We start from the raw sequence: 20,388 nt of genomic DNA, 5'->3' as shown, positions 1-20,388 counted from the left end.
TGGACACGCTTCACAGACGTATGCGAACGCATCTAGGCGGGCCCATTGGCGTCTTCGGGGCGGAATGGCAACCTTGTGTCCATTCAATGTACTCATAAGCACCAAGACCATGGGTATGATGTGGCGCTGCTGAATCCTCGCATTTGGCATCATCAGCGGCCAGGCAGGACAGCCCCCTTTCGCCGTCGCTAGTCCTTATTTCATGCCTTGTTTAGCTCCCAGCTTGAGCGGCTCGAACGTTCACTTGCCGTGAGATGCTCTAGATGCGCACCTGCTCGTGTCCGAGCGAAAGGTTGTCGGGGCCGTCTCAAACGCAACGACGTACCTACGCTCTCTCGACTTTGGACCCGATCACGACTTGATATATCAGGTACCTCTATTCTGGCTTACATCTGAATCTCTCCTCCTTGGTTTCTTACCGGCATCCCCTGCTTCAAATCCTCTTCGAGATATCGAAGCCGAGCGAGTCGACGGCGCTGAGCATTGCCCGACAACCCTTGCGCAAGGATCGACAGCTCCTGTTGGGGGGGGGTTTTTTTTTTCTCAGTCCGCCCTTCCACCGCAATGCGTCTTTCGTCGGCCGCGCTGGCCGCCGCGATTCACACGGTCGCTCTCGCGCAGGACCCCCCGCCAAAACGCGGCTTGGTGTTTGTTCCGAATTCCGCTAGCCCAGAAGATGACAACATCTGGGTGCGGCCAGGTTCCGTTCTCAGTTGGTATTACAACTATCAATCGACGCCGTCGGCGGCGTTTGACAACGCACCGCAAGACCAGTTCGAATTCGTCCCCATGATATGGGGCGCTACCGACGACACCGCCTTCCTCGACTCGGTCCAAGACCAACTCGATTCCGGGCGGGACATCAGGCATGTACTAGGGTTCAACGAGCCTGACTCCCCGTACGGGGGCGGGAGCGGTATCGCGCCCTCGGTAGCCGCGGATGTTTGGCTAAGGAATGTCCATCCCCTGGCCGCGAGAGGGGTTAGGTTGGGGCTGCCGGCTTGCACCGGGGGACCGGGAGGAATACCATGGTTGCAGCAGTTCCTGGGCAACTGCTCTGAGCTTCTCAGCCGCGACGGTGAGAGGAGAAATTGCACGTATGATTTCGTAACAATACACTGGTATGGAAACTTTGAGGGATTGGCGAGTCACATGGGCTCCTACGCTGCCGAGTAAGTATGCTTCCTTCTCCTCCTCCTTGCGAGCACTGGCTAAAACCCGTCTTCCCCGCAGATTCCCAAATGTCCCGCAATGGATCACCGAGTATAACTTTGACCATCAAGACCTTGCAGCAACTCAGAGCTTCTATAACACCTCTGCCGAGTACCTTGATCGCATGGATTCGGTCGCGCGTTATAGTTTGTTCGGCTCTTTTCGCTCCGAAGTCAGCAATGTTGGACCCAACGCTGCTATGCTGAACAATGACGGGCGGCTGACAGATATCGGCTCGTGGTACCTGGGACTGGGCGCCACGGGCGTGGACCCCAAATCGGCCGCACCTAGTGCGAGGATCGGCCGGACACCCCTGATAGGCGTCGCCGTTCTGGCCCTGATTACTTGCGTTGCTGTCTTGTAGTTGTGGCGGTTATACCCGTCGTGGTGCGACGATTGTGTTGACTGGTTCGGTAGTGTCTCCGAGCCACTTAGATCTAGCGTGAGAGGGGAGCTGTATTTCAGTAAAGGGCGTGGCCCGCTCGCTTAGTCAAGGGTTTCAAGCCCAGTGTGTACACGATCGGGTTATCCCAGCGTATATAATTAGAAGTTCGTAGCTCCCGGGGGGGGCGTGTGAGCCTAACAGACATTGGCCAATTTAGCCAACCTGGGGATTACGTGACCTGAGACCGTTCCGTACGGAGAATTATGGAGGTATGTAAGTGCCGCATGGTGCGTAACGCCGTATGCATACTTAAGTAAGCGCGTATAGGAGCACCGAATTCATCCGTAGAATTCGAGTTATCCATCGTTGAATAGGATACCGGCGGGTATCGCAGAGCTTACCCCAGACTTAAATGTGACTTAAGTGGTAGCGAACACGCGTTACTTAAGGGGGTAGTACTATAGGTCCCTAAGGGAGGGCCTTAACCCCGTGGGGCGGCAGAATCAGTTGCCATAGGGAGATACCGAATGCGCTGGATGGATCCACCAAGAGGCCCTCAATCTGCCGATGGCCGAGGCGCCTACAAGAGGCCTCGGCAAAAACCAATGGGTAGGCAGCAAGCAAGACTGGAAGATCTACGATGCTCCAAATCTGGCGCTTTTCTTTATCTACTTGGAACGATGCCGCTTAACGTTCCCATCCATTAGTTCCTGCGTCTGTGTCTTTGTTATCGGCGATATTGTCTTCGCCCCGTCCAGCGACATCCTCTCCCCGGAACCCCCGAATTTCTCTCCAAAACATCGTCTGCCTCTTGTTCCTCCACGTTTGCCCACGATGGCCACAGAACGGGTCACCTCGATTTTGAAGCACCTGTCGCCGGGTTCTCCCCTGGCTACGATGTGAGCAGGTTCCTCCCACCATAATATTGTCGCGCGGGGGGTTGTGATTCCGAGACTGCTGATGCTGACGCTCGTTCCTCTAGCACATCGAAGAACCCGGACGATATAGTCATCACTCTCGCGATCCGGACGCCTCTCTGCAAGGGGAAGAAGGGCGGTTTTAAGGATACTAGCGTCGAGTATCTTATGTATGCCATCCTCAAGGCTGCTCGCGAACGATTGGGCTTCTCCCCGGGCCTCGTCGAGGACATCTGCATGGGCAATGTACGTATAAGCACCCCCAAGAAAATGACAGTGAGACACAGAGCAGGGGCAGGAAGAGAAACAGCAGAAGTTCGGATTACGCAGGCATCGAGGAATAAGTTGCTAAGATACTTGACGTGTGATTGTAGGTGTCGGACGGCAAAGCAGCGTACAAGGCACGTGCTGCCGCCCTGTCCGCCGGATTTCCCAACACGACGGGCGTCTCCTCCCTGAACCGCTTTTGCTCTTCCGGCCTCAAGGCTACGGCCGATATCGCGCACCAGATCATCGCCGGCTCCATCGAGATAGGTATTGCTGCCGGCACCGAGTCGATGAGCATCGGGGGCGACAGCCTGGAGCAGCCCTTCGACGAGGAAGTCACCAAGCACAGCCAAGAAGCCGTTGATTGTATGATGGCCATGGGCTGGACAAGTGAGAATGTAGCCAGGGACTTCGGGCTCTCGCGCGAAGCTGTCGACGAGTTCGCAGCCGAGAGCTTCAGGCGAGCCGAGGCGGCGCAGAAGGCCGGTTGGTTCGACGATGAGATCGTGCCCATAACCACCAAGGTCAAAGGCGCGGACGGCGAGACCAGGACCGTCACCTTGACCAAGGACGAAGGTATCCGCCCGGGAACCACGGCGGCTGCGCTCGGCAAGATCCGTTCCGCCTTCCCCGATTGGGGCCCGATCACCACCGGCGGGAACGCCAGCCAGGTGACCGACGGCGCCGCTGCGGTCGTGCTCATGAAGCGTTCCAAGGCAATTCAACTCGGCTTGCCGATCCTTGCCAAGTACGTCGGTTCAACAGTTGCCGGTCTGCCTCCTAGGATCATGGGTATCGGCCCTACCGTGGCGATTCCCAAGCTGCTCAAGCAGCACAATATCACTCTGGACGACGTCGATGTCGTGGAGATCAACGAGGCCTTCGGCACCATGGCCGTCTACTGCAGAGATTTCCTGAAGCTAGACTGGGCCAAGCTGAACCCGCGAGGCGGTGCCATCGCTCTCGGACATCCCCTGGGTACGACAGGCGCCCGGCAGATTGTAACGGGCTTGAGCGAATTAAGGCGCACGAAGAAAAAGATCTTGTTAACGAGCATGTGCATCGGCACGGGAATGGGTATGGCCGGTCTATTTGTGAATGAGCAATGATCTTCAGGCATGATGAACGGGCCCAAGACTCGATGTAATTTCTCTATATCTGCCCTAGTGACAGGGACCGTGGAACTAAACAACGACATAGCAGCTCGCTATTCGTCTATCCCTGGTTTTGTTTGTAGGGTACGGTGGCTCCAGGGTAGTCTTATATTATGTACCTGTCGCAAGACCGAAGCAAAACTACTGGCTCTTGATCGCCCGGGCAACTACAAAGTAATTTCATCCCCCAGTAGTTTATAGTCGCGAAGGCATAGTCCCTAGGATCGTGACTATACCCGGGATCTTCTCGCCTACGCGACCCATCGAAAGCGGTTATTATTAGCTACATACCGGCGTCACACCCACACTGACGATGCGTACGCGAAACTGGGCATATCTTATTCATAGCAGTACAGCAAAGGCCCAATTTATATCCGCTTCATGAGGAGTCCTCAAGTTGCCCTTCAGGAAGCAGGTGTGTTGGGTCCCCGTATCTCCTTCAAGCACGCCCCAGGCGCAACCGGTGCACTGGTACGTGCCGGCACAGTTCTTCATACAGTCTAATATGGTCTCAGTAGGTACTTGTCGCAAGTCCTGCGCCTCGTCTGCGCTGTAGTCTATGCCGCAAATGCGCAAGAATCGCTTGTCCGACCCAGGAACTTGGTAGACGGTTCCGTTGGCAGTGGGACAGTCGATTTTCCCCTCTGCGCTACCGGTAGGGGTTGAAGTCGACCCGGACGAGGACGAGGTTGTGGAAGGGCTTAGCGTGGAGGTTATAGAAACATCGCCTGCTGCCGATGTGACCGGGCCGGAAATTGCAGGCGTAGGCGATAAGCTAGAAGGGGCTGGTTAGCGAAGGGATACCTCTCGCATCACGTCTAGGTGTAGTCAGATACCACGGCGAGTGGCGCTCTCAAGGGAGCACGAACCTGGACGACGACGCAGTCACAGCCTCAGCGATAGCGTCTCTGTCAGACCCGCCGGACGCTTCTCTACTAACACCGACGCCGACGCCGACACCGATCGCAATTACCAACAAGAGCCCTAACAGCGCCAGCAGCCACCAGAACGGGGTTTTCCTCATCCCCAGTATTTTCTTGTCACCCCGGGGCGGCATCACGGGGAGAGAAGGCGGCGGACGGGTCGCTCCGAAGGGGGATCCGTCGCCGGAATGCCGCGGAGTCCCTGGAGGCGTCGCATCGCCCAGCCATGTAGACGGCAGACGCTGGTGTTTCTCGACGGACGGGGCGGGCGCAAAGTAGGCGCGCGACGCATTCTTAAGTTCATTAATGTCGCGGTTGGCAAAGAAGTCGAATCCTCGAAACTCAAACACCGATGATCTCATCGCTGCTGACGCGTCCGCTGCCCCGATTCTTCCCCTTTCTCCTAACCCCCGTCCTCCTCCTCCTCCTCCTGCTGCTGCTCCTGCTCCTGCTATACCTCTCTCCGTTCCCGTCCGTGGTTGGAATGGCGGCTTCGGGCGGCCCGGGATGGCGGTGGCCGGGTATTCGGGCGGCGTCATTGAGGGCTCGCTACTCGTCGACTCTGATCACCGCTAGGGAGCGGACATATCCAAGAGGGTGTTTTAACTCGACTACTCGCTTCGGCTAGGCGTGCAAACGAGTGGAATGTTGAAACGAGCACGCCAATTAGCCAGGGACCGGACAGCGGCAGGAGGGCTCGCCTGGATATGGTGGGGAGGATGAAGGAATGAGATAAGGGAAGATGCCAGTCGGGATCCCAAAGGATTCTATTTTGCCCTCATTTCACTACTACTCTAGCACTGTCGTTAGCCTGGCTTTAGGACCTCAATGCACCGTCAATGGTTGCAATAAGGGGGAGGCCTGGTTCAGCTCGCTCCGCCACTTGTGCCGCTAAGAACGCGGTGATACCAAGCAACCGTCAACACCACCACCACCACCACCACCACCACCACCGCCACCCGCCCGTGCCTATGTTTATGCGAGAGCCGTATAAATAGGTATAGGTAGGAAACGATCGCAAGGGTGGTCGATATGCTAGCTAACAAACTAACACACTATCATGTTCTGCTTGTGTCCGATATACGGCAAGCCGTGGCTGCTAATGGCAATTTGTTCCAGGGGTTGGTGGTGGTGGTGGGTATGATAAGTAGGTATACTTAGAGAGGCGATGGAGGGACATCTCAAGCCTATTACAAGCTTGCAGTATATACCTGAGGTGGCTAAGGTATAATGGCAGGGTGCATGCAGGTACACGTTTACCTTAGGTACCTAACCTAGCACCTATATGATGCTCGAGCCCCTCTACGAGTAAACTGTAGGTTCTGCAAGGTACCCAAGGCGCCTCCTATAGGCAGGCCACCAGGAGGTAGCCACCTTAGGTAGGGCACTTGGTAATAACACTATGATATTGGCGTTGCGTTACTGGCCTAGAACTTAACCCAAGATTCAAGCTCGCCCTGGCAATTAAAGAACTCGGCGAGGCGATTCCAGTTGATGCCTTCCAGTAGCGTCCTCGGGTTCGTTGTACCTCTCTAGGCACCTTAGGTACTTACGGCGCTTCTGGTAGGCACGTGTAGGTAGAGGTAACTCCCGTTCATGTTACCTAGGTGCTTAACCACCTGGTATGCACACGTGCTCTGGCCATAGCCCGCATTCTCGGGGTAACCCAAAACCCACCAAGATTCGGTTCTTCGGGCCACTCGGGTAACCACCTGCAACCTGCAATAACACACATACGAAGGTACCTCACGACGAGAGGCAACTAGGTCAACCAATAGAAAACGGAATCCGATATATATGTGGACACATACCTCTAACAGGTAACCTTCGGAGGTACCTCTCTCGCGCTGTCGGTGCCTACCGCCCGGATACAGACCTTGCCCAGGTGTAGATTTTACTGATACGTGTTGCTCTACCACTCTGCCTAGTGGCCACCCCTTCGCGAATCGCCTCTCTATTTTCGTCACTCACCTCAATGACCTCTGACCCTGCCAGAGTGGAACGACGAGAGAGGAAGAAGAAAAAAAGAGACTAAATACGGCGTACCGATACATTCCCCACCTCAATACATGATTATATGTTGGTGGTAAACACTCGGTTACGACCTAGCCATTGCCCGAACCTTGCCCAGCAATTCCCACGGCTTATCATCTTCACACATCTCCCGCGAACATGGTGAGTTCTCCTCGCGTGCAATCTCGTCCTGGGCTATGGATATCGGTATACCTGACCACCGGTAGAATACGCAATTCAACTCGGCGCTGAAACAATCGACATCCATCAAACGGGATCTCGCCAGTCTCTCCTCGTCTCCCGAGAGCGCGGCCCCGACGCCTGCCGCGCTCGGCTCCATCTCGGCTTCGCTAACCGCCTTCTCTCGGACGTTGGACGAGTACAGCGCGCTGGCAAAGCAAGAGCTCAACCCGGCCAAGCAGGAGAAGGCGTACGAGCGCATCAAGACTTTTCGACTTGACCTGTCGTCATTCCGAGGGCAGCTCGAGGAGCTGAAGACGCACCACGAAGACGCCCTCCACGCTCAGAATCGAACCGAGCTGCTGGGTCGCCGGCCCTTCGTTAGCGCCACCCCCGAGAACCCGTACGCGAACGCGCCGACGCCACCGCACCAGTCGCCACCCTCTGCTCCCCTGAACCGATATGGCAGCGGTGGACAGCTGAGCATGGGCAGCAACGACTACACCAGGGAGGCCCACGCCCTGCGGGAGCAGAACTTCTTCGCGAGCACCAACACCGCCCTCGACGAGTACATCGCGCGAGGGCAGGCCGTGCTCGGCGACCTGGGCACGCAGCGGGAGATGCTGAAGAATACCCAGAAGAGGCTGTACAGCGTGGCCAACACGCTCGGCGTCAGCGGCGACACGATCCGCATGATCGAGCGAAGAGCGAAGCAGGACAAGTGGATCTTCTGGGTCGGGGTGGTGATATTCATCGTCTTTTGCTGGCTGTGTCTCCATTTCCTACGGTGATTCTACGTAGCTCGCGGACTTCAAAAAGAAGAACGGGAGTGTTGCCTACGCCGTGGCAAAAATGGAGTTGCTTGCGAAGGGCTTCTTAAATGTCACCAAGCTCACTACCCAATATTGTGCAGTGTTCAGCGGGGAGTTGTGGTGCTAGTCGGATATACACTTTCCATTCGCTTTCACCCTCATAAGACGTCGTTATTCTACCCACGTTCGCTCGACATCGGGCGGCTGCCAACCATTAGCATTCCGCCGAGAACTGCCAGAAAGCAAAAACCCAGACACGATCGCGGGGATTCCGGCCCCCATCGCCGGATAGTGCTCACGGCGCACCTTTCGCCCGACATGGTATCCGCTAAGTCGCAAAGAGAACAGTCTAGTTCGCATCCGGGGCCCGTTTAAGGGCAATCGTGAAAATCACATCTGTCGTAGTCTCAATTTCGACGACGCTCGTCTCTGGTAGGAGATGGTTGCTTGTGCTCATCTGGCCCCCGAACTCGGTCGGCCAGTTCTCGACGTCCCACTCGAGGCCCTTTGTCGTGATGACGCTAGGCCTGCCGACGGGGATGATACCGACGTGTTTGGCGAATGGATCGCCAGTCACGCGCACGAAGTCGGTGGTAACGGCGCCGGGTTCGCGCACGTGTATGCGATGTCCCCCGGCTTTGAGGAGGAAGGATAAGCTCTCCCCCGAGAGGAGGAATATCTTTCCGTCGGCATAGGTCGGCGACGTCTGAAATATGTACAGGTGGTGCAGCTGGCTCAGTCCCTGGTCGACACGGCCCCCGAGCCCACCCATACAAAGGATATCCTTACCGGGAAATTTCTCGCGGACGTACCTCACGGCTTTCGTAAAGTCTGTCGAGTATTGGTCTGGATTACGGATGATGGTGCAACACGCCGGCTTCGCGGCGTAGAAGCTCCTCGCCTCGTCAGATATCGAGTCTAGATCCCCGATGATAGTGTTAAGGTTTATCTGCACGGGGAGTCAGTCCACCACCAGACTCGGGCAGATGCAAAGGGACTACCACGGGCGTCGTCCAACTCACATATGCACCGGCAGAGGTAGAAGGGGACTTTCGATAAAGATCGTACACGTGGTTAGCACCGCCGTCTGCCGCGACCCTCGTTTTCGCTACGAGGGAGATTAGAATGACGGGGAGAAACAAAGTACGCATCCACTCTCACCAGATGCGGGAGGGCGTACCTGTTCTCCAGAGGTCGCTAAACAAGCCTTCATCGTGAATTGGCTGGTTGAGAATGATCAAAGCGAAATCGTATCCAGCATAGGATAAGAGCTGTCGGATAGGATGCCATTCCGTATACGTAACAGCAGATCCTCCGTTACTGCTCATGATGGTGACGGTGACGGTGACGGTGGGGGCTAAGTATGATTATTAAACAGGGATTTAGTGAGGGAGAGAAAAAAAATGTAGCTGTGAAAGGGTTGACAGACTTAGCTACAGATGCGGTAGCAGTAGAAGCGGTGCGAATTTAGAGGAATCGAGTGAGACAAATAGAGTACGTGACATGGTTGGATTAGCTCGACATTGAGGATAGCAGATGGTGGCGTAGACATTGAGGATGCTGTCCCGGGGCACCGGTATGAAGTCGGAGGATGACGCGAGGCTAGATAGAGCTGCCGTTCTCGCCCGAGAGAATACGCAGGATACGATGCATGTACGTAAAGCAATACCTACAATAATGTAAAGCTTCTTAAAAAGAGAAGACGGAAGACGTCATGAGGTGCAGCCTTCACACATAAATAGGGGTATACGGGTATAAGTGACGATGGCATTTCGGTGGGAGAATTGCTCGAATGCCGATTACGTTTGGGTTAGGTACCTACCTACCCTATGATGTCAAATGTCGCCCTCCGTACCCAGGTCCAAAGTCCAGATATGCATACAATATTATTGCAAGAAACATCAGCGTCTTCGTTAGTCATCTTACCATCTTCTTATCACCTGTTAGGTACCTACAGGCTAGGTTAGCGACAAGACTAACCCCAACGCCAGGGTTCGATGACATCGCAAAATTTTGGAGGGCGGCATTTCCTAAGTTTTTATTCACACCTACTCATATTCACACCTACTCGTATACGTGTACACCTACGCAGGCCAACCAGCTTACAAACCCGCCTCTTCGCCCAGGCCGCGTGCTAAGATAGCAACTCTTCCAGGTCTCTTCTCCCCTCTATATAGGTACCTACCTACTTACTTACCTACCTCCCTCCCTCCCTCCGACGCCGACCTTACATCACTGCGTCTGTCTTTTTTTAACAACGAATCCGTTTGGCGAAATACCCAGAGCCGGCGTTAAGCGAGCATGTTTAGACCCGCCCTACGGTGTTCGCCACGAGTCGTAAACTCGCTTCGGCAGAGTGCGCTCCCGACCAGCGGAAGACGATTAGCCTCAACATCGGCCCCGAACAAGAAGCGAAGTTGGAAGAACTCGGCCGCGAGATGGGCGCTCGCTATTTCCCTCGTATCCTGGTATAGCACGAGTGCCGTCTTCGCCGAAGAAGCATTGCGTACGTGGACAACCCCCTCGATGTTCGCTTCAGCTCCATCCCTCACTCCTCCCACCGTCAATGCGCAATTAGCTAACTCTACGACCTTGGAGATAGCCAAGACGATACAGCCGCCGCCCCAATTTTCCGATGATGATCTTCCCACGATCGAGGCCGTCATAGCGCAGAAGCGTCGAGAGGCTGAAGCACGTCGTCAAAAGGCCCTGTTGCCCGCCGAACAGCCGACCGCTACGCGCCCCCCCGAGACCCCCCCCGCGGCGCCGGCAAACGACGACGAGACGTCCGCTCATGCTGCACCCCCTGCGGGAAGCCCGGAAGCATTAGAAGAAGAGGCAAATCAGCAGGGCGCCTTCAACCCGGAGACGGGCGAGATTAACTGGGACTGTCCATGCCTCGGGGGTATGGCTCATGGTCCTTGTGGCGAGCAGTTCAGAGCGGCATTCAGCTGCTTCGTTTATTCAAAGGAAGAACCCAAGGGGATGGATTGCATCGATAAATTCCAGTAAATCCCACTCACACTGTTAACGCCGTGTACCCGCGCCCTGACAAATTGAACAGGCACATGCAAGACTGCTTCCGACTTCACCCCGAGGTGTATGGGGAAGAATTGGACGATCCCGATGATGACGAGGTCTCTACAGCGACGCCCGGCGATACCGCGGCAGCCGGCACGACAGCCCCAACCCGGAACCCTCCGGCTACCACAGCACCGGAATCTGAAACTGCGGAGACGAAAGAAACAGGCTCCGAGGAAAACAAGGTAGCAGGGGCGGAGGCCACCCAGTTGATAAAGGAGACGGAGAAGCAGAATATTCCGCCGGCGCAGCCTTGAGTGGGAAAGTACAGGCACCTCGGGATCCCGATGACACGCGGCAGCTCCGTACCGTCCAATAGAGGGCAGAGCTGAGATCGGCAGTGGCGCCATTGGGATATAATAATATAACCAAAGAGGGGTTTACGGTGCGCTCGGTAGTAGCACCGAGCCTTGTATATATGATGTGTGTAATATTGTAAAATACCTACTTGCGAATCGCACAAGATTCCTGAAGAAACGCCTACCACCTCTTCGCGCAGATTGGTCGCGCGTGCCTTGCCGATAGGAACGATAACTATGGCGGTGAGGGTGGTGATGACCCAAAGAGAGATCGGTCGAGGGGATCTGGACCAGTTAGGTAGGTAGGTGATGAGAGGTTACATACGCAGCCCGGTCGATAAATTCGAAAATTAGGGGCATGTGATGATGGAGAAGAATAGTGCAAGTATGGTATTACGATAAATAATGAAGAGTGCGGGTGATAAAATGCCCACGGTTTGCTAGCTTCGGTGAACCCCAACTGTCCCTCTACACATGCGAGAAAAAAAAAACGATGATATGGGGATGCCCTCTTTGCATGTCTAGGCATCTACCTGTGACCGACACGCGTAGCAACCAGACAACAATTTTGATCGCAGACCTTGGTGTGTCGTTGTGCGGCCCAAACCAACCCGTCAACTCGCCAGCCATGGGCGCGCTCCGCAAGCAGGGTAAACAGCGGCACGGCCAGACGTGCCCTTCTCCACCTTCGACCTCCCAGCCCCGTGTCCCGGACGCGACAGGATCTAGCCCGGTGCCACCGCCTCGAACGAAGAGAGTGCAGGTCTCTCGAGCCTGTCAGCGATGTAGGAAGCTCCAAAAGGCGTGCAGCAACCTGCGGCCATGTCTGCGATGCGCTCGGGCCGACCTCGCAGACGAGTGCAGCGGCGTCGCTCCCAGGCCATCGAAGCAGTCGCAGGTCCGCTCCGCTTCCGGGGCGTCGGGGGCCGACGCGCTCCCTGCCTCTGGACGCACACTCTTGATCGGTCCCGCCGCGACGCCGGCGTTGGCGAACCCGGCGGGTTTGCCTACAAGCCCGCAGACTTTCGTGAGCTTCCCGAGGGAGTCGTTTGAGAGGAAGGCTGGTCTGCTCCCCCACCAAGTCGTCGACTACTGCTCGAGGCGCTTTTTCGAGGATCTCGCCCCGACCATCCCGATCCTGACGCCCGAGTACGTCGGCATTCTCAAAACCCGAGCCGCTTCCGAATCCGGGAGCGAGGCATACTGCGTTCTGCTGGGCGTGTGCGCAATGGTGATATTGCAGGTCGAGAAGACAGGAGCCCAGTCGTGGGGCCAATCCATGGTGGTCGAGGACAATGCCGCCTACGGTTGGCTCTTGCTCGAGGAGGCTCTGGCCGCGCATCGTCACCTGACACGTAAATCGAGTCCGTCGCTCGACTCCGTCCTGCTCGTGTTCTTCATTTACGCGTGCCATGCTATCCTGTTTCACCATTCCCAGGCCTTCTTCTTCATTCGCGAGGCCACGACACTCCTTCTCCTAATCAAGCCCGAGGATATGGATACCCTGTCACAGATGCTCGCCGAGCGGCTATTCTGGGTGCTTCTGATATCCGAGAGGTCGCACGCCATCCGTTACCGGCGTCCTAGTACACTCCAAGTCACGTCTCTCAGTCCATCGCTTCCATCCTCAGATAACGAGGCAAACAATTCGCTCGCCGGGTTTCGGTGTTTGGCGGCCCTGTTTCAGTCTCTAGACACTACCTTCATAGCTCTGCTCAATCAAGAAGTCCTTTCTCGCCCCTTACCCGCCGATGCGCTCGACGGCGTCGAAATAGCTATCAACACCGCACTTAACCACTCTAGTCCGGATAGCCTCCATCCGACGCAGAAGGCCAACCTCCGCATAACACAGCTCTGGCTTCGCATCATTCTCTGGCAGCTTCGCCTGCGGCTTGGTCACCTCGTAGATCAGGGACCGCTGCCCAGTCGTACCTATCGCTATCCGTTGGAAGTGGCGAAGGATCTGACGCTTTCGACGCGCGATCTTCCAGTTGTCAGCGTTCAGGTGCATGGGGTGGGGATCACGGAAAAGGTGTTCGACGTAGCTTGCGCCGTCATCAACGTTCTGGCTGGTGTGCCGGTAGAAATCACCGAGACGGCGGCCGAGGAAGACCTGAGATATATCAGAAAACTAATGCAACAATTGCCTGGCGGTTCTACGGTTTACGATGCTTTGCTAGCGAAGCATATTCAACAGACGCTGCCTGACATGCTAGCTGCGCTAGAAATCTGAGGTAATTTTATGTACGCTTTACCTGTTTATAACAAACACCGGGATTCGGCAACTGATGAAGATCCAGGCGAGAGCAGCCAGATCGAGGCTTTGGAATTATCGTATTTATCTTGACCCATGGGGGTTCCTAGATGGTTTCACTGTGACTCACAGTATCCGGAACCCATTGCCACGACTACTGTAGTTCTTTGTTAGGGTTACCGTTGGTCGGTATCTCTTCGACGGCATCGTCCGACCACTGGGCGAATGGGTCTATCTTTGTCTTGGCGAACTCGCGTGCCGGAACCCGTCTATCAAAAAGCAAGTCTAGCTCGGCGTATGTTCGGTCTGGACGATGGAGATAGGAGTCGTTAGAGTCAGACCGTACTACGGTAAGGTCGAACCTTGAAGCTAGGGAGGGGACGTTAAACTTACCCTTCGGCTCTGGTAACCGAAAAAATACCCAGACGGCGGAGAGCAAGCAGGTTCCGGCCCAGAAGTAGGCGGTCTTCGCGCCCCAGTTCCACGCTGTGGATGAGAGTTGGTAGTTGGTTATAACATTAACGAATATGTTGCTAGCGTTATAAGCAGCGCGGGCGAGGACGATCGTTTTGGCCTTTAATCGTGTCGAGGACAGCTCGGAGATTAGCGAGTATGTGACGGGACCAACCGTGAAGTCGTACACGAACGTGAACACGATCAGCATCGCACCGATTGCCCATACTGAGCCATTCTCGCTGGAAAACGACAGGGAGCCGACGATAATCAAGATAAGAAGCTGGCAGCATAGGCCGCTGAAATGAATAGTTCGTCTGCCGACGCGAGACATGAGAAACCAGGAGCCGGCTGTGCCGATCATGCCCAGCGCGTACTGTCCCATGGAGAGCGAAAAGGAGTTGGACTGTTCCATACCAGCCTGGGTCCTGTAACACGTTAGAAATATTTTTGCAGCGACCTGTCGAAGGAATTTAATTCGCGAGCCTACAAGAAATAAGCGAAGTAGCCCATGATGTTCTGGCCACCGAGCGTCTGGACAAGCCAGACACCCACGACAATTTCCGTTCGTCGTAGGTCAATACCCCTGAAGCAATCCCGATAAGTGAGACCTTGCTTCATCCGTTTCTCGAGCTCGTTGGTGTGTTCGATCATAGCAATAGTCTCATCCGCATTGAACGTTGGATCATTGCGAGATGTCAGTCTCAGTAAAGACGCCCTAGCCGCCTCCTGATTGCCATGCCGTATGTGCCACCACGGCGACCTAACAGACCGACGTATTAGCTTGCCTCCTTGCCCTCTCCACCTTGACTCGGCTCCTTACTCGGGTGCGAAGATAAGCCCGGCGAGGATAGGTATGGGCCACACCCACTGAACTCCGAACGGAATCCTGTATGCCCACTCGTCCGAACGGTCAACGGATCCCTTGTTTACAGCAGCTGCGAAGAACTGGCCAATGACCCAGCACATATTTATAAAGGTCGTCAAGTATGGCCTTAGGACGATGGGAGCCACTTCAGATGCATACGCGGGGGTGACGGACTGAAAGGCCCCCCAAGGAACACCTAGGAAGAGGTTAGCTCCCGAGGGGAAATCGGCTTATTCCTGATTCGCGCGCCGATTGACTCACCGCAGAGCACCTCACCAACAACAAGGACTTGGACATTAGGGGCAAAGAACAGCACAAATATAAACATGATCATTAGGATCAGAGACGCGATCGTCGTCATCTTGTACCCGTAGCGATCCGAGACCCAACCAGCAAGGATGAGGCCAAGGATCTCACCCGCCCGCGCGCCGTTAGAGAGCCCGGATTGCCAAGCAGCAGAAACCGCCCACTTGCCCTTCTCCTCGCTGTATGTGCCAAATTTCTGGTTGAACACGGGAGAGGCGTAGAGGTTTCCGAGCAACGCTAGGTCGTACCCTTCCATGATGAGCGTCGACGAGAGCAGAACCGACCACCCGATTGCCTTCGGGTATAGCCTGATGGCTTCCAGGAGCGTCATATGCTGCTCGGCATTGGTAGCGTGCTTGGCCTCCGAGATGAGCATCTTATCTCGCGTCGGATCCATACTATATATGCGCTCGGGGCCTGTCTCGTCGCCCAATACATCCGGCTTCTCACTCGTCATATTGAGTTGTCTTTCAACGGCTTCGCAATGCGGAGAGGGAGTTTATTGGTGTGGTGAGGAATCGCAGGGACATCGCATTTAGGAGCGCTGGTGTGGTTATTTATCCCCAGCCTCGCCCACAGTTTCCGAGGGTGGACTATCCCGCCGTGTATGCGTGATGGGTACGGAATCTATCTTGGTTCCACGTGGAGAAATGAACCGACTGTTGACCCATTTGGGGTGCGGCAGAGCGGATAGAAGATCGTTCGGTCGCTGGGAGGACCTGACTTGGAGAGTGGAGATTCTCAGCCGCGACTAAATATTGCTACATAGAATAATCTGGGGTGTCGGAGTGACGGTGTTCTTATTGGTAAGTCGGACCTGGCGGAGTTTCCCTGCCAGGCCGGCGCAACACCCTAGACTAGCTTGGCGGGTAGCATTCTTGTTAGGAGTAACGACTCCTCGTGAGAAAACTAAACAATGGCGGCAGGCATTGAACAGGAGGGCTCCGACCCGGCACGGCGCTACGGGCACGACTCGGGGTTGGGTGTTTCCGACTCGTTATTTAGCCAAGCATAATCCCATATCGCGAGTCTGTTTGTGAATAGTGCTGCCGAAATTCACCGTTCCTCGTCTTCGTTTCTTCGATTCCCCGGTCATATAGCAGAGGAACGACGGGTTCCCCGGCAATATCGGAGGGTCATGAACGGCCTATATCGTAGAACGGGCTGCCTCGGCAAGGTGCCATGGTGGAAAGATGCTACTTTCTACCAGGTTTACCCGGCAAGCTTCAAGGATTCCAACGCGGATGGTTGGGGCGATATTCCAGGTGTCATCTCCAAGATTGACTACCTGCACGAACTCGGCGTTGACGTGATCTGGCTCTCGCCGGTCTTCGAGAGCCCGCAAGCCGACATGGGGTACGACGTGTCCGACTACCAAAAGATCTACGCACCATACGGCACCGTCAGAGATGTGGATGCGCTTATGGAAGCCTGCCATGCTCGTGGCATGAAGCTGATTCTGGACCTGGTGGTGAATCATACCTCCATCGAGCACGAGTGGTTTAAGGAGTCTCGTTCGTCCAAGGTCAACCTCAAGCGAGACTGGTACATCTGGAAGCCGGCGCGATACGATGCAGCCGGGCAGAGAATTCCCCCGACAAACTGGCAGGGGTATTTTGCTGGCCCGACGTGGACGTGGGACGAACATACACAGGAATACTACCTGCACCTGTATGCTCCAGAACAGCCCGACCTCAACTGGGAATCCGAGGCGTGCCGCGAAGCCATTTACCGCAACACGATGCGGTTCTGGCTCGAACGGGGGATCGACGGTTTCAGGATCGACACTGTAAACAAATACAGTAAAAATACCGCGTACGCGGACGTGCCGATTACGGTCCCCGGCTCTCCTTACCAGCCGGCTCCGGAGATGTGGTGTAACGGACCGCGGATCCACGAATTTATTCACGAGATGCGGTCCAAGGTCCTCGACCCCTACGGCGCCGTGTCGGTTGGCGAGCTATCGAATACACCGCATCCGAGCCAAGTTTTGCCGTACGTATCAGCGGCAGCAGAGGAGCTCGATATGGTGTTTGAATTCTCCGTGATTCGTTTAGGTACGGGCGGCCTATTCGGATCAAAGTACACGTATGTGCCTTTCACCTTGCCGGAACTCAAGGCCACCGTGTCGAGATGGCAGACCTTCATCGAAGGCACGGACGGCTGGACAACCGTCTTCTGCGAGAATCACGATAATGGGCGAGCAGTGAGCCGGTTTGGAGACTGTTCGACGCCAGAATTGTGGCAGGCCAGCGCGAAGGCGCTAGCGCTCTGGCAGGCTACGTCGACGGGGACGCTCTTTCTATATCAGGGCCAGGAGATCGGCATGACGAACATGCCGGCAACGTGGGGGATCGACGAGTACAGAGACGTGGAAGGGCTGAATTACTACGCGGAAGCTCTGGCGTCCGGGGACCGGAAGAGGGAAACAGACACGATGGATGGTTTGCGCATCCTCGCCCGAGACCACTCGCGTACTCCCTTTCAGTGGGATGATTCCGCCAATGCGGGGTTCACAGGCGAAGGCGTAAACCCATGGATGCGTGTCCACGACAACCACAAGGCGATTAACGCCGCAAGGCAGGCGGGGGATCCGAACTCCATCCTAAGCTTCTACAAGCGTATCCTACGGCTGCGAAAGCAATACAAAGACTTGTTCGTCTTTGGGACGTTTCGACTGCTGGAAGCCGATGACGAGGCCATTTTCGCGTACGTGAAAGAAAGCTGCACAGGAAGCGGAGGCGGCCCCAACCAGGTGGATGGCCGTGACAATGCCATAAACGGTAGAGGGTTGAAAAGGGTGGCGGTGGTAGTGATGAACTTTTCCCAGCAGGACCGGGACTGTCCGGATATTAGAAGGTCGCTCGACGGCAGTGCTGATGGTGTTGTGAGATGTCTGGCCAGCACACGTAGCAGCGATGGTGGAGACTTGCTGCTGGCTCTTGGCAAGCATGCGAGGATCCCGGCACTCAAGCCTTGGGAAGGTCGTGTTTACGTGAATTTCGATATCGGAGGAGAGAGGGGGACAGGGGGCGGGGCGGAATGAAAACTCGAGTTGGACAAAATACCTAAGGGGTAATGCCTGTAGGCACGTGACGCGCATACGTATGAGTAGAAAAGATAGACTAAATTAGGTACCTAATATAGGTAGGTACTTAGGATAGGTACTTAGGATAATGCTACTGACCTCCTACGAATACCAGGGATGTAAGTTCTACCTAGGTACCTAGGTAAGCTGCATGTTGAGTTCCATTATATGCCCACCTTAAGTACCCCCCCCAACTGTAGGAGGCGCCTAACTTCGAGGTCTATACGGAGAAGAGGGTAGAGGCAGGTACCTTGAACATCCATTTACAATACAGACTCCATATAGGTTCAGGTACCTCGGGCCTTTACGACAGGCACTTAGAAGGAGGTAGGTACCTGCCTACAGATGGTGGGGTGAGATACGCCCCACTAAACCACGTACCTGGTACCTACCTATAGGTTATAGGTACCTCTCATACATACCAGATAGCCCATAAAGTGAGGCAATTGACAGCTGGATTACCGCATATGCACGACACAAACCGCGTTAGCGGCTGGACTCATAGAACAACACAGCTGTGGGGATGAAAATACGTCATCTATTTGTACCTGGCAACTTAGACGTGGCTGTCCGCCAGGGCAGTCGCGATCATAACCTAGGTGGTTTCCTCCCGCTGCCGCACAAGTCGTTTCCATTTCTTCTTTATTCTCCACGCCGCCAAATTACGCCGCACCCTCATTGCTGGCACCTTTGGTACCTCCAGCGACCTGCAGTGCCCGTTCTCATGGTAATCCTCGCCGTCATTTGCGAATACCGACATCTTTTCCCGCTTCCACTTTGCCCACTGCCACCGCGTACCTATCAAGAGTAAGAGCTTGGCCCCTCCTCCTCGGTTCTGGGCCTTTAGCTGACCTCTTACAACAGTGTCATACGCTTCTGTAGCTGCGTCCGGCCATCGGCAGTCCCTTGCCGAGGTAGGGCATCCCCTTGGACCCTCCCCCATCTCCGTCCCGGCTACCCGTCGCCTCTCCCGGTTTCGCTCCTTGCATCCACTCCCCCCGCCCCCCATCTCGTGGTGGATATTTATTGATGGGAGCTTACCTTGGATATCTTAGGCTTCTGCTCCTCGACCGCCCGAACTTGTGCCCTCCGAGCCGGCAAGCACCGGATCCTTAATTGACGTCGATACTCCATCGGTGCGGACGGTGCCATCTGACTTCTCAGAGCAAGACATCCAGACCGAAACCCAAGCCACCCGCCGCGAGCTTGAGGGCGCTGCCGAACGTGCCCGGGCCGAGGCACATCTGGCTAAAAAGAAGGGCACGGGAAGGGTACGCAGGGCGGACAGCGCCGCCGCAAAGTGGTTTAGTGAACTAGGCAACACCGCTACCACGGCATTGGTGGTTGCGAACCTAACTGCCGTTGTTGGACTGAGCGGGTACGTAGGCTACAAGGCGTGGGGCCTATACGAGCGTGGACGCGTGGGCTGGTCCAATGTTGGTATAGGTACTGGTATTATCGTCGGTGTTAGCCTCGTCGAGGGAATTCTTGGACGGTCAGTGCCCCGCTATCCACACCGCGTCTTTTTCGAAATAATATGAATACCGAAGTTGCATCGGCACACCAGGGGTGGGCCACGACAGCTAACCTCATTTTGCAGATATCTCTACAGGGGAAAGAAAAAGCAGCCGTAGGCAGGGCCGGTGTTGATATCACTCTCGATCCGATAAATAGGCCGGACATGTTCTAAGGGCAGGCGTGGGCTGTTGAAGCAAATCTGGGTTCTCCATCCATTCACGGTTTGCATGGCGAAGATATTGATAATCTTCTCACTTGAATCCGAACGCTTCGATCTCTCCCCATGTCACCTTCTACGCCGTTCAGTCCAAAAAAGTCGGCCCTTCTAAGCACCTCACAGCAGCTTTATACCCCAACGATATTCTAATTTACCGGATCACGAACCATTGGTGCTCTTTCCCGGTCCAGACTAGGATAGGAAAATACAGACGCTGTAACCCGACTCCTGGATCTAAAATGCGGCTGCAGCGGGTTCTGTCGCCGCTACCGTCGCCTAGATACGCGGATTTGCCACCCCAAGTCCCCTCTCCCTTCCATGACTTTGTCTTCCTACTACTGCTTGCTGGGTTGGTTTTATTGCCGTTCGTAGGCTACGCCACTCCCATGATAGCCCCTCCAGAAGTTAGGTTGGAGGTATGCATGGTGTGTGGTCGTCGTT

The 20,388-nt window shown here is 55.3% G+C and overlaps 9 protein-coding genes across 9 annotated transcripts; 6 read left to right on the top strand and 3 right to left on the bottom strand.

Moving 5' to 3' along the window:
- The first annotated feature begins 298 nt into the window (after window positions 1-298).
- GGS23DRAFT_393142 (glycoside hydrolase family 128 protein) lies at window positions 299-2,096 on the top strand. Its single transcript, XM_051513524.1, has 3 exons — window positions 299-1,172; window positions 1,234-1,866; window positions 1,925-2,096. The coding sequence occupies exons 1-2, from the start codon at window positions 565-567 to the stop codon at window positions 1,574-1,576; spliced, it is 951 nt and encodes a 316-aa protein (XP_051367558.1). The 5' UTR covers window positions 299-564; the 3' UTR covers window positions 1,577-1,866; window positions 1,925-2,096.
- Window positions 2,097-2,431: 335 nt separating this feature from the next.
- Window positions 2,432-3,890, top strand: GGS23DRAFT_607956 (thiolase; the record flags this gene model as incomplete). The annotated part of the gene is made up of 3 exons (XM_051520127.1): window positions 2,432-2,496; window positions 2,580-2,760; window positions 2,889-3,890. The coding sequence occupies 3 exons, from the start codon at window positions 2,432-2,434 to the stop codon at window positions 3,888-3,890; spliced, it is 1,248 nt and encodes a 415-aa protein (XP_051367557.1).
- Window positions 3,891-4,083: 193 nt separating this feature from the next.
- GGS23DRAFT_393036 (uncharacterized protein) lies at window positions 4,084-5,547 on the bottom strand. Its single transcript, XM_051513523.1, has 2 exons — window positions 4,805-5,547; window positions 4,084-4,710 (listed from the first exon to the last, which is right to left on the bottom strand). Exons 1-2 carry the CDS (start codon window positions 5,395-5,397, stop codon window positions 4,278-4,280), a joined length of 1,026 nt encoding a protein of 341 aa, XP_051367556.1. The 5' UTR covers window positions 5,398-5,547; the 3' UTR covers window positions 4,084-4,277.
- Window positions 5,548-6,579: 1,032 nt separating this feature from the next.
- On the top strand, window positions 6,580-8,027 carry GGS23DRAFT_392728 (V-snare-domain-containing protein). Its single transcript, XM_051513521.1, has 3 exons — window positions 6,580-6,707; window positions 6,787-7,033; window positions 7,099-8,027. Exons 2-3 carry the CDS (start codon window positions 7,031-7,033, stop codon window positions 7,840-7,842), a joined length of 747 nt encoding a protein of 248 aa, XP_051367555.1. The 5' UTR covers window positions 6,580-6,707; window positions 6,787-7,030; the 3' UTR covers window positions 7,843-8,027.
- A 185-nt stretch (window positions 8,028-8,212) lies between these two features.
- Window positions 8,213-9,191, bottom strand: GGS23DRAFT_601035 (thiamine pyrophosphokinase; the record flags this gene model as incomplete). The annotated part of the gene is made up of 3 exons (XM_051519161.1): window positions 8,213-8,812; window positions 8,886-8,971; window positions 9,044-9,191. The coding sequence occupies 3 exons, from the start codon at window positions 9,189-9,191 to the stop codon at window positions 8,213-8,215; spliced, it is 834 nt and encodes a 277-aa protein (XP_051367554.1).
- Window positions 9,192-10,164: 973 nt separating this feature from the next.
- GGS23DRAFT_601034 (uncharacterized protein) lies at window positions 10,165-11,201 on the top strand (the record flags this gene model as incomplete). The annotated part of the gene is made up of 3 exons (XM_051519160.1): window positions 10,165-10,369; window positions 10,466-10,871; window positions 10,928-11,201. 3 exons carry the CDS (start codon window positions 10,165-10,167, stop codon window positions 11,199-11,201), a joined length of 885 nt encoding a protein of 294 aa, XP_051367553.1.
- A 670-nt stretch (window positions 11,202-11,871) lies between these two features.
- GGS23DRAFT_601033 (uncharacterized protein) lies at window positions 11,872-13,476 on the top strand (the record flags this gene model as incomplete). The annotated part of the gene is made up of 1 exon (XM_051519159.1): window positions 11,872-13,476. The coding sequence occupies one exon, from the start codon at window positions 11,872-11,874 to the stop codon at window positions 13,474-13,476; it is 1,605 nt and encodes a 534-aa protein (XP_051367552.1).
- Window positions 13,477-13,599: 123 nt separating this feature from the next.
- GGS23DRAFT_617663 (sugar transporter) lies at window positions 13,600-15,581 on the bottom strand (the record flags this gene model as incomplete). Its single annotated transcript, XM_051520888.1, has 5 exons — window positions 13,600-13,803; window positions 13,891-14,378; window positions 14,441-14,713; window positions 14,774-15,014; window positions 15,080-15,581. 5 exons carry the CDS (start codon window positions 15,579-15,581, stop codon window positions 13,652-13,654), a joined length of 1,656 nt encoding a protein of 551 aa, XP_051367551.1. The 3' UTR covers window positions 13,600-13,651.
- Window positions 15,582-16,262: 681 nt separating this feature from the next.
- On the top strand, window positions 16,263-19,902 carry GGS23DRAFT_601031 (glycoside hydrolase family 13 protein; the record flags this gene model as incomplete). Its single annotated transcript, XM_051519158.1, has 3 exons — window positions 16,263-18,011; window positions 19,268-19,648; window positions 19,813-19,902. 3 exons carry the CDS (start codon window positions 16,263-16,265, stop codon window positions 19,900-19,902), a joined length of 2,220 nt encoding a protein of 739 aa, XP_051367550.1.
- Window positions 19,903-20,388: the final 486 nt, after the last annotated feature.

This window comes from Durotheca rogersii (genome assembly GCF_024521655.1).
Source record: "Durotheca rogersii strain YMJ 92031201 chromosome Unknown GGS23scaffold_42, whole genome shotgun sequence".
Classification (NCBI taxonomy): domain Eukaryota; kingdom Fungi; phylum Ascomycota; class Sordariomycetes; order Xylariales; family Xylariaceae; genus Durotheca; species Durotheca rogersii.
This window is presented reverse-complemented; position numbering and strand designations above follow the sequence as displayed.

Coding starts and splice junctions, on each gene's coding strand:
- GGS23DRAFT_393036 (XM_051513523.1), bottom strand. CDS start 5,397: ATGACGCCGCCCGAATACCCGGCCACCGCCATCCCGGGCCGCCCGAAG. Junction 4,711..4,804: donor GTGACTGCGTCGTCGTCCAG/GTTCGTGCTCCC, acceptor AGCCCCTTCTAG/CTTATCGCCTACGCCTGCAA.
- GGS23DRAFT_393142 (XM_051513524.1), top strand. CDS start 565: ATGCGTCTTTCGTCGGCCGCGCTGGCCGCCGCGATTCACACGGTCGCT. Junction 1,173..1,233: donor ATGGGCTCCTACGCTGCCGA/GTAAGTATGCTT, acceptor TCTTCCCCGCAG/ATTCCCAAATGTCCCGCAAT.